This window comes from Macrobrachium nipponense, chromosome 16 (assembly GCF_015104395.2).
Source record: "Macrobrachium nipponense isolate FS-2020 chromosome 16, ASM1510439v2, whole genome shotgun sequence".
NCBI lineage: Eukaryota > Metazoa > Arthropoda > Malacostraca > Decapoda > Palaemonidae > Macrobrachium > Macrobrachium nipponense.
Window position 1 is genome coordinate 64660956 of NC_087209.1, and position 13200 is coordinate 64674155.

General features: G+C 36.8%; 1 protein-coding gene and 1 long non-coding RNA gene across 3 annotated transcripts in view; one reads left to right on the plus strand and one right to left on the minus strand.

Moving 5' to 3' along the window:
- LOC135195454 (uncharacterized) overlaps window positions 1-13200 on the minus strand; it is a 109755-nt gene that overhangs the window by 61832 nt on the left and 34723 nt on the right. The window lies entirely within an intron of this gene.
- Window positions 1-13200, plus strand: part of LOC135195779 (protein SpAN-like) — a 43617-nt gene that overhangs the window by 12703 nt on the left and 17714 nt on the right. Inside the window, exons 4-5 of the mRNA XM_064222250.1 lie at window positions 9191-9390; window positions 11219-11413. Of these exons, the coding sequence (XP_064078320.1) occupies window positions 9191-9390; window positions 11219-11413 (395 nt within the window). The remainder of the gene's footprint in view (window positions 1-9190; window positions 9391-11218; window positions 11414-13200) is intronic.

Here is a 13200-nt window from a genome sequence, read left to right on the forward strand (position 1 = left end):
CTCGAAGATATCTTTCTATATACTTTAGCTTAGTATTAACCCTCATCAGCCCATTTCTCTAAGCTTTGTATTTTACCCAAGACAATCTGATTATTCTAATAAGTGGATCTACGATATCAAATGATTCTCTTATCACAAAACCCTACTTTGTAAAACAAACATAATAATAGTGAAAGATAAAATACATTCAAACACAAGACCCTAATTAAAGTGGCCTTATGCCAGCCTTGGTCATGTCACATGTGCCAGGGGGTCTGTAGAAGTTGTCAAAAAATACCACCGCCATGGAACCAACTGTTAATATAAGTTGAAAAAAAAAAAAAAGTCTGCTTGCAACTAGGATGAAGTGGGACCTTGCTGTGTGTACCTTATTAAAAAAAAAAAAAAAAAAAAAAAATGAGCCAAGCAGCTTTGTCTGTTAAAATGAAGAAAGATTTTACTTCTTTACCGCATTAAAAGAACAGAGAAATGTGAAGGAACCACTGACTGTAACCTCACGCTTTCTTTTGTGTGAAAGTTACGGGTGATTTATTGAAGACTGGGTGCAGACACCTTCCTTTCTTTCGTTTATAAGAGCATGCTTCTAAGGTTCATCTTTGAGAAGCAACGCGCATAAATTAGATTTATCTTTCACCAAGTGATTGGAGGTCACTGTAATTGTCATGAAGATGAGGACACGTTTCCTTAGCAAAATAAAACTTTAATTTTTTTCAGGCATATGTGTGTTTGTGTTTGCGTGTGTGTGTGTGTGTGTGCAGCAAGAGCAAAATTAGGATACTGTGATAGACAGGTGACTTGAGTTTCGGTTGCTTGTGCATTAGTACTTAAAAGCATTCGTCAGGGGGCATTCTGTGGATGTGACTTCTATTATCAGAAGTGAAATGCATCCTTATTTACCTCCGTAAGAGATTCACCAGTGGTATAACTGCTGCAGCTTGAAGGTGAGACAATTATTGCGGTTTTTTACAACGTTTTCAGGATGTTGAAGCTCCGTAACTGGCATTCAGAAATTCAATAATGAACTGAATAATTGTTTCCACGTCTCTTGGACACAGTAAAGGAGGTGATGGCCTCTCTCAAAAGCTTAATCATAGTCTTCAGGACGTCCGTCACTTCCCAAACACTGGGGTCTCGAGGCAATGAAGTTCCTCATTGGACGAGTAGGATGCGTACTCGCCTATCAATCTGTTAGCCCGAGTTCGTTTCCCGCTGCCGCCAATGTGGAACCAGAGGAATTTATTTCTGGTGATTAGATATTCATTTCTCGATATGCTGTTGTGCGGATCCCATAAAAAGCTGTAGGTCCTGTTGCTAAGTAACCAGTTGGTTCTTAGCTCCGTAAATCAAAATCTAATCCTTCAGGCAGCCGTAGGAGAGGCTGTTCATCGGCTCAGTGTTCTGGTTAAACTTGAGACAATGAACTAGACCGATTTTGGGAGTTGTTCTAAGACGTTTTGGGGAATTGACCTTCCCAAGAACGCAGATGTCTCATATACTTATAAATTCTAAAAAAAAAAAAAAAAAAAAAAAAAATTAGACAGGCAATAGACGGGTATTGTTCAAGTGCTTCATAAATGGGGAATAGCATAATATGACTGAAATGGAGATACAAATATGCACAGGAGAAGGAAATGTGGCAGGACGTCATGGTATTTGATCAGCCAGCTAGAATTTAATGGTAGCTTTATCACACCCTCTTCAAGTAAGTATAGAATTCACGTTATACGTGAATTCTATGAGTCAGTGATTAAATTGGATAGAAAAATTAATTATATAGAGAATCTCCTGTTATTCTGGATTTCCCATTTTCCTTTGCTTGTAGACTGATAGGCCTAAACATATACTATGAGATACCCTATGAATACTTTAAGTTAACATGAATCAATGCACTGATTTTAACAAACCATCAATTATTTATCCCAACAGCTGAGAAGTCCAAAGAAAAACATTAGAAGGGCACTGACCAAGAAACCAAACACCCCACCCGGAACAATTTGGAATCTGAGTGTGACCCGTAATTTGATCTGTAACTTCTCAGTCAGAGTCTATCACGTTTTCATGGCTATTGAAATTAGTGTCATTATAAGTTCAGCAAACTGAACGAAGATATTTCATTCAAAAAAAGGGAAAATGTTAGAATATAATGACGAACACCCACCTTCACTTTTGGAGAGGGAAAAAGTCACAGGAAAACAACAAACAACTTATGGTGGTCGGGAATAAAGTGACAGGAGAAAGAATTCACATTATTTCTTGGGGGGGTTCATTATCTTTGTGATATTGACAGTCTTTTGTTTATGTTTTCACGGTCATCCCCAAACGGGCTTTTACTGAACCAGTGGTTCCCCAACATTTCCAGTACGTGACCCTTTCAGTAGTACCAAACCTATCATGACCCCCACCTTTATAAGCCACCTGAAAATGTACTCATTTCCAATGGCGCAGATACATTTTAAACATTAAATTAAAGATTAAGCACAGCAGAGAGAGAGAGAGAGAGCAATAACAACAGTATTAGAAACAAAAATAGTCGTACGACAAAAACCACGTGAAAACATCTCTAAACATAATTAAAAAATCTCCTCAAAATCTGGGATCCTCCATGACCCCCAGAAAAAGGCTCATGACCCCTTTTTGGTTATGACCGGCAGTTTGGGAACCCTGTACAAACCCAAAGTGGATACGTACCGGGCTAAAACTCTTGGAGGCTATCTAGCAGAGATTAATGTGACTTTTATTCCTGGCTTTCTTTCCCTGTGACTTTTTTTTTTTTTACCTATTATAGTTTGCACTTTAGTGTTTTCTAAAATCTAAAATGGTAGCACTCTCAAAATAATTATCATCATAATGTGGCTAATCAGTACAGAAATCTAGATTTGAGGTCCATCATGTTGAGGTGTTACTCTTATGACTTTTTTTTCTGTGATTTTTTTTTACCTGGATTCTATATTATATCCTGCACTTTAATGTTTTCTAAAATCTAAAATGGTAGCACAGCTCAAAATAATGATCATCATAATGTGGCTGATAAGTACAGAAATCTAAACCTGAGAACCCTTATGTTCAGTTATTTCTTATGAATATCAAGCCACATTTCTCTTGTTTTATCTTAGTGTTTTCATCATTCTATTGGCAAAAGAAGAGGAAGTGCGAAAACCATTTACTGGCTGCTACAATTTGGACGAAATATATGTTTTCGTGATCCTCACACCTGATTGTTTTAATCGGTTTCCTTACGAGAAACATTTCTCTAAACCCGAGGTGAAATGTCTGTCTATCTTTCTCAATTTGTCATTTCAAAACTCGTATAAACTGACTATCCTTTATAAGACCCAGTTTTGACATTCTGAGGGTCGATGCTATGACGATTAAGATCTGTTTCGAGCGTTGTAAAATAACCCAATGTTCCAGTTAATAAGTCCTCAAGTTTTTAGTTAATAATTCCCCGATTTTCCAGTTAATAAGTCCTCAAGTATTCAGATATTAAGTCCCCGATTTTCCAGTTAATAATTCCCCGATTTTCCAGTTATTAGGTCCCCAAGTTTTCAGATACTAAGTCCCCAATTTTCCAGTTATTAAGTCCCAATTTTCATATAATAAGTCCCCCATTTTCTAGTTATTAAGTCCCAATTTTCATATAATAAGTCCCCAATTTTCCAGTTACTGAGTCCCCAAGTTTTCAGATAATAAGTCCCCAAGTTTCGAGTTCATAAGTCCCCAAGTTTTCAATTAATAAATCCCCAAGTTTTCAGTTAATAAGTCCTCAAGTTTTCGGTTAATAGGTCCCCAAGTTTCGAGTTAATAAGTCCCCATGTTTCCAGCTAAGTCATGATTTTCCTTTGGCGAGCCACGGTTATCTCTCGGCAATCCATTAACTTCCTAAAAACCTCATTATTTCACCTGGAAACCCACTGATTTCTCTAAAATCCCTAATCTTTTGGAAAACCAATACTTTCTCTCATCTATTTCTCTTATTTACTCTCCACCCTTTCTTTTCTGGATCCTTAACTTTTCTTTTAGAACTCTTTCTCTTTCCTTAGATTTTTCCCAGATAGTGACCCCCATGTGTTTTAATACGGTACTTATCCACCTTTGTGGCTGTTTAGTGCTAGAAGCCCTTTGGGGATGACATTAAAAACGTAAACAAAAGACTGTAAATATCATATAGGCAATGACCTCCAAGAAATATTAGTCTTTGGGGGGCACTATCTACGAGACATCCCTCTCCCTTGCAAACCAAGCACTTTCTCTTTAGACGCTCATCAAGGAGTAAACCTTGCTTCATTTCCATTAATCAGGTGAAGGTACTTCGTTTTAATTTAATAAGACTTGGAATTTAAAAAGCCCATTAGCAAGTGGTCGTCTGGTAATACGAGCGGGAGAGGTGAACTGAAGGTCAGTCTTCGCCGAGGTAAGTACGTGCTTACTTACGAGGCAATGAAAGGTGATTTGCTCTAGTCATCCCTAATATTTTCTTCTGCTGCTAATCAGGTTCGAACATCAAGACCTTGTTAATTAACTCTCTCTCTCTCTCTCTCTCTCTCTCTCTCTCTCTCCTTTAAAAATTATAATTTCTGTCTCCCTCCTCCTCATTTCAAGGCTAAATAGAGTAACTAATTCATATGTATTTCAATATTTGCATTCTGATAGACTTGTTATTATCCATATACTTCATGTCCATTTACTGCAACTCTCTCTCTCTCTCTCTCTCTCTCTCTCTCTCTCTCTCTCTCTCTGCAATTTATAATTTGTTTCCTTCCTTATTCTAAGACTAAATTTATTCCCCCCATTTATTGCATCTCTCTCTCTCTCTCTCTCTCTCTCTCTCTCTCTCTCTCTCTCTCTCTTCTCTCATCCCAATATTTCGTCCTGACCTCACTCGAATGCCTGACAAAAGAAAAAAAAATCATTCTACAGTAAAATTACTTTTGGGTTGAAATTTCTTTCCTATTTTTATAAATTAATCAATTAATCAATTTACTTATTTATTCGTCTATTGTGTTTATCTACTTGCTTAACTATTATTTATTGGTAGAAATAGATCAGAAAAAAATTATACGTCCATAACTATTCTAAATTGCATTCTGACAACGACTAAATATTTATTCACTGAATGTCCAAGGGCTTTATAAGATTGCTTCAATTTAAGTTGATTTAAAAAATCATAATTCAGCAACTGTTTCCTTCCCAGGCTTCGGAATTCTCTTACTGATTCTGCTTTCTTAATTCTTATGGTCTTTTTTTCTCCCGTCTTCCTTTTGCTCATCTTCTTCCGTCTAATCGCTCTTTGTACTTTGAAAAAACTTAAACAATAGAGAAATAAAAAGGAATAAAGGCAATACTTATTAGCACGAGTAATTAACCAGACCACTGAGATGATTAACAGCTCTCCTACGGCTGCTGGCCCGAAGGATTATATTTTTTTTACGTGGCTAGAACCAATTGGTTTCTTAGCAACGGGACCTACAGCTTATTGTGGGACCCTAACTCCATTATATCGAGAAGTGAATTTCCAATCACCAGAAGTAAATTCCTCTGGTTCCAAGTTGGCAGAGCGAGGAATCGAACTCGGGACTACGGCATCGGTAGGCGAGCGAGTTAACCACTCAGCCCTCCAGCGGTATAAAGGCCACCTACTGATGCAAGCTCATTTTACAATGGAGGAGGGGGGGGGGGGGGGGCTCAAAATAAGGAGAAGCGGTTGTGATGTTCAATGATAACCTTTTCAAAAAGGGAAGCCCAAAAATTACGAAGCAAAAAATAAATAAATAAATAAAAAGAAAAAAAAAAATTAGAAGGATGAATAACGAGAGACCAAAGCGAATTGGAAGACAACGTTATGGAGACACGTTTTTCAATGTGGCCCAAAGATAGCAATCAGAAATATTTATTTGTTAGAAAGAAAATGAAGACAAGACGCGAGAAATCGTGATATAGACATCTGAATTGTAATAAGCTGAGCAGGAAGGCGCTATTGCTCTGAAAACTCACATTGATTTAAAAATAAATTATAAAATACAATAAAATAAAAGATAAAAAAGATGCAAAGGGAAAATGAATCTTAAGCACCCATATCTTTTACCAGGACGAAATTTACTTGTAGAATGACAAGGTATCAGAGTAAAATGACCAGGTTACCTGAACAGAAAACTACAAGTCATCAGTGTTAGGACAAGTAGCACTTAAGTAAAAACTTATAGCTAAATCAAGTTAAAATTATTAATATTATTTCAGTAGATGAAACCTATTCATAAAGAACAAGTCCACCACAGGAGCCTTTGACTTGATATTCAAACTTCCAAAGAATGTTGGTTTCAACCTCCCACCGCAGACGCCACACTGCAGCGGTAACTGATCATGCTACATGATCCAGTGAATTTTAATCGCCCTTGAGGAGACGCAAACCCGCGACATCTGAGTGGCATACCACCACGCTAACCACTATACCAGCGGAGACAAGAATAACAGGTGGAACTGACTGAACTCACAGATAACACGAGCTGATTTTAGAGGTGACTAGAGTACTGCACTTGTCTTAGTAACCCGAAAAGGGAGTAATTGGTGTCCAGTGTTGGAATTACGGGTACACCCTGATACCTGGAATTTATTGGAAGCGACACCTGAGCAAATGAATGTGTTAATTTTCATATTCACGCATCTGTTTATGCCGTCATGACATCCGCTTCTTGAGGTCTATTGATTCGAAACGAAATGAAAAAGAAAATTCTGTCTTATCTTGCATTTGAAAATTCCAAAAAGGATAAGTATTTCTTTCGCGTCACTAAGAAAAATTTGTACTGTACAAATGTAATTAAGGAAATGAATAGCAGCTCCCAATGGAAGAAAAATGAAAAATAAATGAAAAATAAAACCATAAAAGAAACTAAATGAAAAACTATCAAACCGGTATAATTTCGAGTTTGCAATCCTCCTCGAAATAGTAGCGGGGTTGCGAGGCCGGACTTGATAACAGGATACGCTGCGCTGGAACAAGGCGCTGCCCATTATGTCTCCCCTATACTCCCGATCCCTTACCTAACCTGGCCCCACTCGGGGCGGACATATAGGAAAGATCCACTCGGATTTTATCATTATAGATGGTTAAACTCGCAATTCCTGTCTGATAAGTGTACGAATGTCGAATGCAACGGACAGCCTTAAGATATTAAAGTATCTCAGAAAAAGGCTGATTTGATTTCTACCAAACACTGGCGTCACAGCAGCCAAGGGCTAATCAAGAGAGTTACATACAGCATTTTTCCTTTGTTTTAACAAAAAGGGAAAGATATACAACAGTTTACGACCTTGTTAGTTAAAAAGAAAGAAAAAAAAATGTCTTAGGCTCACTATCTTAAAAAAATTATTAAGATGTGTTGAGCCGTACCCTGCAAAAACATACATATTAGTGACTGGAGTCATCGGATTAAAAAAAATCCAAAAATAATTTTGATGTCTAAGTTATTGCCTGTTCATAACAGTTAGGATGTCTATGGCCATATCCGTTCACAGGAACTATCAGAAAGTCTAAGGACTTTCCACTGGAAAATACATTTGCTCAGGCGAGAAGTCATACCTGTGAAAAAGATATTATAAACTTCTAAGGTTTTACATTGAACGAAAAAAAATGCAAAAATAAGGTTTGAAGATCTTGAACATAGTGTTATTTCTCAAAAAGACTAAGGACATGGTTACTTACACCCTGAACAAACTGAAAAAAAAAAAATCCTATGACTGAATGAAATTTAGCAGCAGTCTATATCCGTTTCATGTTAATCAAATGCCACAGGGTATCATAAAATTTAAGAATGAAAAAAAATTAGATTTCATGAGAGACTCCAGCAAACAAGAAAGTTTTTTTTTTTTTTTTTTTTTTTTACAAGGAATCATAAAATTTGGAAATATAAAAAAGTATAGATTTTGTGGGAAAAATTTAGCATGCAAAGATTTATTTTTCACAATTTTGCTTGCACTTATCCGAGTTCTACAAGTATAGATTTAATCAGATTTAATTAGATTTAATTTCGAGATAACTGAAACCAAGATTGCTGAACGTTCTTACAGTGTGGAATAAAACTTCTGCAATATGATGAGAAAGGGATCAGTTACACTTGCTAGGAGAGAGAGAAAGAGAGAGAGAGAGAGAGAGAGAGAGAGAGGAGAGAGAGAGAGAGAGGAGACAGTAATTTACTTACATGCTTTATTGCATCCTAAAGATATATATGTGTATATCAAGTATAACTTAATCACGAAAATATGGAACGTGATGAATTATATAAATAAATCCAATATACAAAAGACAAACCCCGTGAATTTCGTCTTTTATATATATATATATATATATATATATATATATATATATATATATATATGTATATATATATATATATATATATATATATATATATATATATATATATATATATATATATATATATATATATATACTATATATATATATATATAATGATTATCACTCATAAATATATATACTTATATATATGTATATATGATGTATATATATGTATAGATATATATATATATATATATATATATATATATATATATTATATATATTATTCGAGCTACAAATGTCCTTTAATATCTAATTCGCTCCACCTCGGAACTGATATTTTCATATATGTAAACCGAAGGGGAATTTTTGTAGTTGATATTAATTTCGTCCCCTCATGGGATCGAACCACCGTCCAGCGGACAGGAACGAAATCAGGACGACATTGACGTTAACGAGTAAATAATTCCCGTTCGGTATACATATATGAAAATACATCAATTCCGAGGTAGAGCGAATTGGATATTAAAGGACATTTGTAGTTTGAATAATTCATATGAATCACGGTGATGTGATAATTATTCGTATATATATATTATATATATATATATATATATATATATATATATATATATATATATATATATATATATATATATATATATATAATATAGTATATTATATATATATATATATATATATATATATAACTATATATATATATATATATATAAGTTTACATGATTACAATAACACTGCCCCGTGATTTAGCATCATCCACAGATGAGGAAATAATAGTCCTGACCGGTTTCGACTTCATTCCTAAGCCATAGACGAAGCGCTCTGTCAGTGGCATATATAGTTACGAAGTTAATATTCATCGCGATTATCTCCTTACAGCTTTGGTCAACCAAACGGCAGTGAACTTAGCCGTGGCCCACTGGGTCGAACACACTTGCCTGAAGTTCCCCGAGGTCGTCAGTTCCTACTCCAGCCACCACATCTTCTTTCAGCGCCACGCCACCGCCTGCAACTCCTACGTCGGGAAGGTCTCCAACACCGGCCAGCCAATCAACGTGCCCATCTGGTGCGAACAGTCGGTAAGTACCTTCGTCGCTAGTTCTGGGAGACATCTTGCAGATCTTTGAAATCCAGGGGCGGGTGACTCAATGCGTCTTGGTAGCGGAGGCCGGAAGAAAAGGGAGATAGATATGGCAAGGAATAGATCAGTGACGAAACCCAGAAGCAGCAACAGACCTGCTTGTATACATCATGGGACATTGAAAAAGGACAGGCAAAACTAAAGCAGGTGGCGAATTCCAAGGTTGGTAGCGAAGAGAACTGTCAGTTGCTAAAATGTAATATGATCCATCATGAGGTGTTTCTCTGTTTCGTAACAACTTTATCTTTAAGTCTTTTAACAGCATCATTAAGAAGTACTCACTAACTGGACTGTTTTCATGGTGAAATTCGTGACTCATTTTGTTACCGAGTTTTTGGTAATCTCTGGTAATTTGTTAGATGTCTAATTGAATTTTATCCCTAATACTTGATAAAGGGCTTTAAAGAGTCAGACAGGATTGTTGTATGGAAGCAGGGAGGTCAAGATGAGTCGTGGGAGGCCGAATGACTTGAACAGCATTGGTTAATGGAGGCAATTCGTGATTAAAATGAAGATTTTTGCAGATAATTATACAATTCTCAGTCGATACAGAATACGATTAAGACTTTCATGACCTATCTTACATTCATTTTATCTTTCTTTGAAATAACATTTTTGTCCAACTAATATTTTGGCACCTGTATCTAACATACACCTTATTGTAGTCCTGACTGTAATTTGACACCTGTATCTAACTTAATCCTTGTTCTTGTCATGACTGTATTTTGACACCTGTATCTAACTTAATCCTTATTGTTGTTCTTACTGTAATTAGACACCTGTGTCTAATGTAAACATTGTTGTTGTTCTGCCTGTACTTAAATATCTGTATGTAACAGCATCATTGTTCTTGTCATGACAGTACTTTGACACCTGTATCTAACTTAATCCTTATTGTTGTTCTTACTGTAATTTGACACCTGTATCTAACATAACTTGTTGTCCTACCTATATTTTGACACCTGCCTAACATATGCCTTGCTGTTGTCCTTCCTGTACTTTGACACCTGTTTCTAACTGACTGTACTTTGACGCCGGTTTCTAACTGACTGTACTTTGACACCGGTTTCTAACTGACTGTACTTTGACACCGGTTTCTAACATAACCCCTGCTGGTTTCCTTCCTGTATTTTGACACCTGTAGCCTAACATAATCCTTGCTCTCCTGCCTGTATTTTGGCACCTGTATTTAACATAATCCTTGCTGTTGTCCTTCCTGTACTTTGACACCTGTATCTAACGTAACCCTTGTTGTTGTCCTGCCTGTACTTTGACACTAATTCATTAAGCAGCATAAATCTATCTCTTTGGCGAATCTGTAGCAGTAAATTGCAATAAATATGAACTGTATTTAGATCTGACATGGGAAGTAGAATTACAAAATAAAAATGGGAGCACAAACCACATGAGCAAGGCAGCTATAACCTCTTTATTTTCCCATATTGCAATCTTTGATTTTTAAGTCCTTTTTTTTAGCACAAAAAGTCCCCGAAAATATTGAGAAGCCTGTCTTAGATCTAGATACTTTATTTTACATCTGTAATATCCATTTTTTTTCTATGTTCATGTCATAATTTTTCGAGCCAAAATAATATCAAGACTGCGTTTGAAACCTCTGCGTTTTTCTGTCATACGATCTTCAGCCTTTATTTCTTTTGAGCAAAACAAAACTCATGAAGTACGTCTAGAAAGACAAAATGGCATTCATCTCCTGTCTTTCTTATCTTCTTCTACTTCCTCTCCTTCATCACTCTTCCTGATTCCAGTTCGGAAGTCTGGTGCACGAAATCGGACACGCCATCGGTTTCTTCCACGAGCAGTCGAGATCCGACAGAAATGACTACGTGAAGATTAACACAGGCAACATCCAAACGGCCGCTCTCAGCAATTTCGACTTGGCCACCGACAACAACTACAGCGTCCCCTACGATTTCAACTCCGACATGCATTACGACGAAAGGGTAAGCGAAAGATCCTCCAAATATATTTGAAGGACCTTGTTGGGGAACCACTACGTAAGTTACTACCCTCATACAATTCCACTTGCATTTGAATATCTTACATTTTTTTATTTATTTACTTATTTATCGATCGATTTGTCAGTTGATCTGGTTTTTCTAATAATTGATCTCCTCTTTCTATATTTCCCATTACCTTCGGTTACTTTTTTCGAATGAACACCATATTATTTGGAAGCTTGAATCTCAAGTCAGTGGCCGCTGTGGTGGGCTTGTTGATGTCGCAATACCATGGGACACCAGAGTTGAAAAGAAAGAAGGGAAAAATGGATTAAGTATCAATACCTGAAAATAGAAATAAGAAGGATATGGGATATGCCAGTGGAAATTGTACCCATAATCATAGGAACACAAGGCACAATCACAAGATACCTGAAAAGGAATCTGGAAAAACTAGAGGCTGAAGTAGCTCCAGGGCTCATGCAGAAGAGTGTGCTCCTAGAAACAGCGCACATAGTAAGAAAAGTGATGGACTCCTAAGGGGGGAGGCAGGATGCAACTCTGAGCGCCACACTATAAATACCACCTAGTAGAACTGGAGGACTGTGATAGACGCCCCCCGCCCCCAAGGAAAAAAAATAATAAATACGGTGAATACGTTACCACTCCCTAGTTCCTTTTGGTCATTACTGCAAAAAGGTAATTAGTACTAAGCTTCTTTCGATAATTAACGGGTAATATCGAAGAGTAACTGCATTCATTCATTCTGTAATTTGTGGTATGATATATCGGAGACCAACAAAAGTAAAGGTTTGAATAGTTTTGTATAAATGGAGGAAGGTGGAAAAATCATTCCACATCGTGGTAGTGAATGGACTGAAGAGCAGGGTGGTGACGTGACCAGGGAGTGTAGATAAATATGGATTATCAACTAAACAGAGGGCCTTTGATCAAAGGAAAAAGACTGGTGCGGGAAGAACATCTCGACATATGAGAAAGACAGCTGAAAAGGCGTCAAAAATGAATTAACTGAAGAAACTTCCAGAACAAGATGTCCGTTAACAGAGATAAGACAGAGACAACAGAGGTGGGTCAAAGTAGTGTCCAGTTTAATGACAACTGAACAAAGGATAAAAATCAACTAAAACACAGACGTTCCTAGATTAACAGTTCAAGGAAAGATCAAGAATACTAGTGGCTTGGTTGTAGATATCAAGAACATGCCTCGAGTGGTTAAGAATTTGATCAACGAAGCATAAACAGAGGAGGAACGGATATCATTCCATCTATGCTGTATACAGTGAAGTCTGTAGTTCAGAGGTTCCCAGAATTCAGACAAGAAGGTAACAAAGAATATAATGTATGCAGCTGCAAAGAAAGGCAGCCTTGTGATGAATACAATGAGCAACAGTAGATTTTGTACGTTACCTGTTCATGTCCTTGGCATTCAAGATTAGACAAAAATTGTGTCATTCATTTTCATAAAAAAGGTGAAAAAAATAATTATCTAGTGTGTTCCTAATCAGAACTTATGTTCAGTAAAACCAAGGACCTTAAGTAACGCTATATTTTGCAAAGATAAGTTGGATAAACACTTAACAATTTGTTCCTCGTCGCCTTAAGGCCATCCACATGGTCGAGCTTTGCCCGACGAACGCTATTCGATGCGAGTCAGAAGTGGAGAAACAGGGTTAAGGTTCTGACTTTTCTCGCTTCTGACGTCACATCGAACAACATTCGTCGGGCAAAGCTCGACTGTGTGGACGGGGCTTTAGGCCTAGTAGTATATA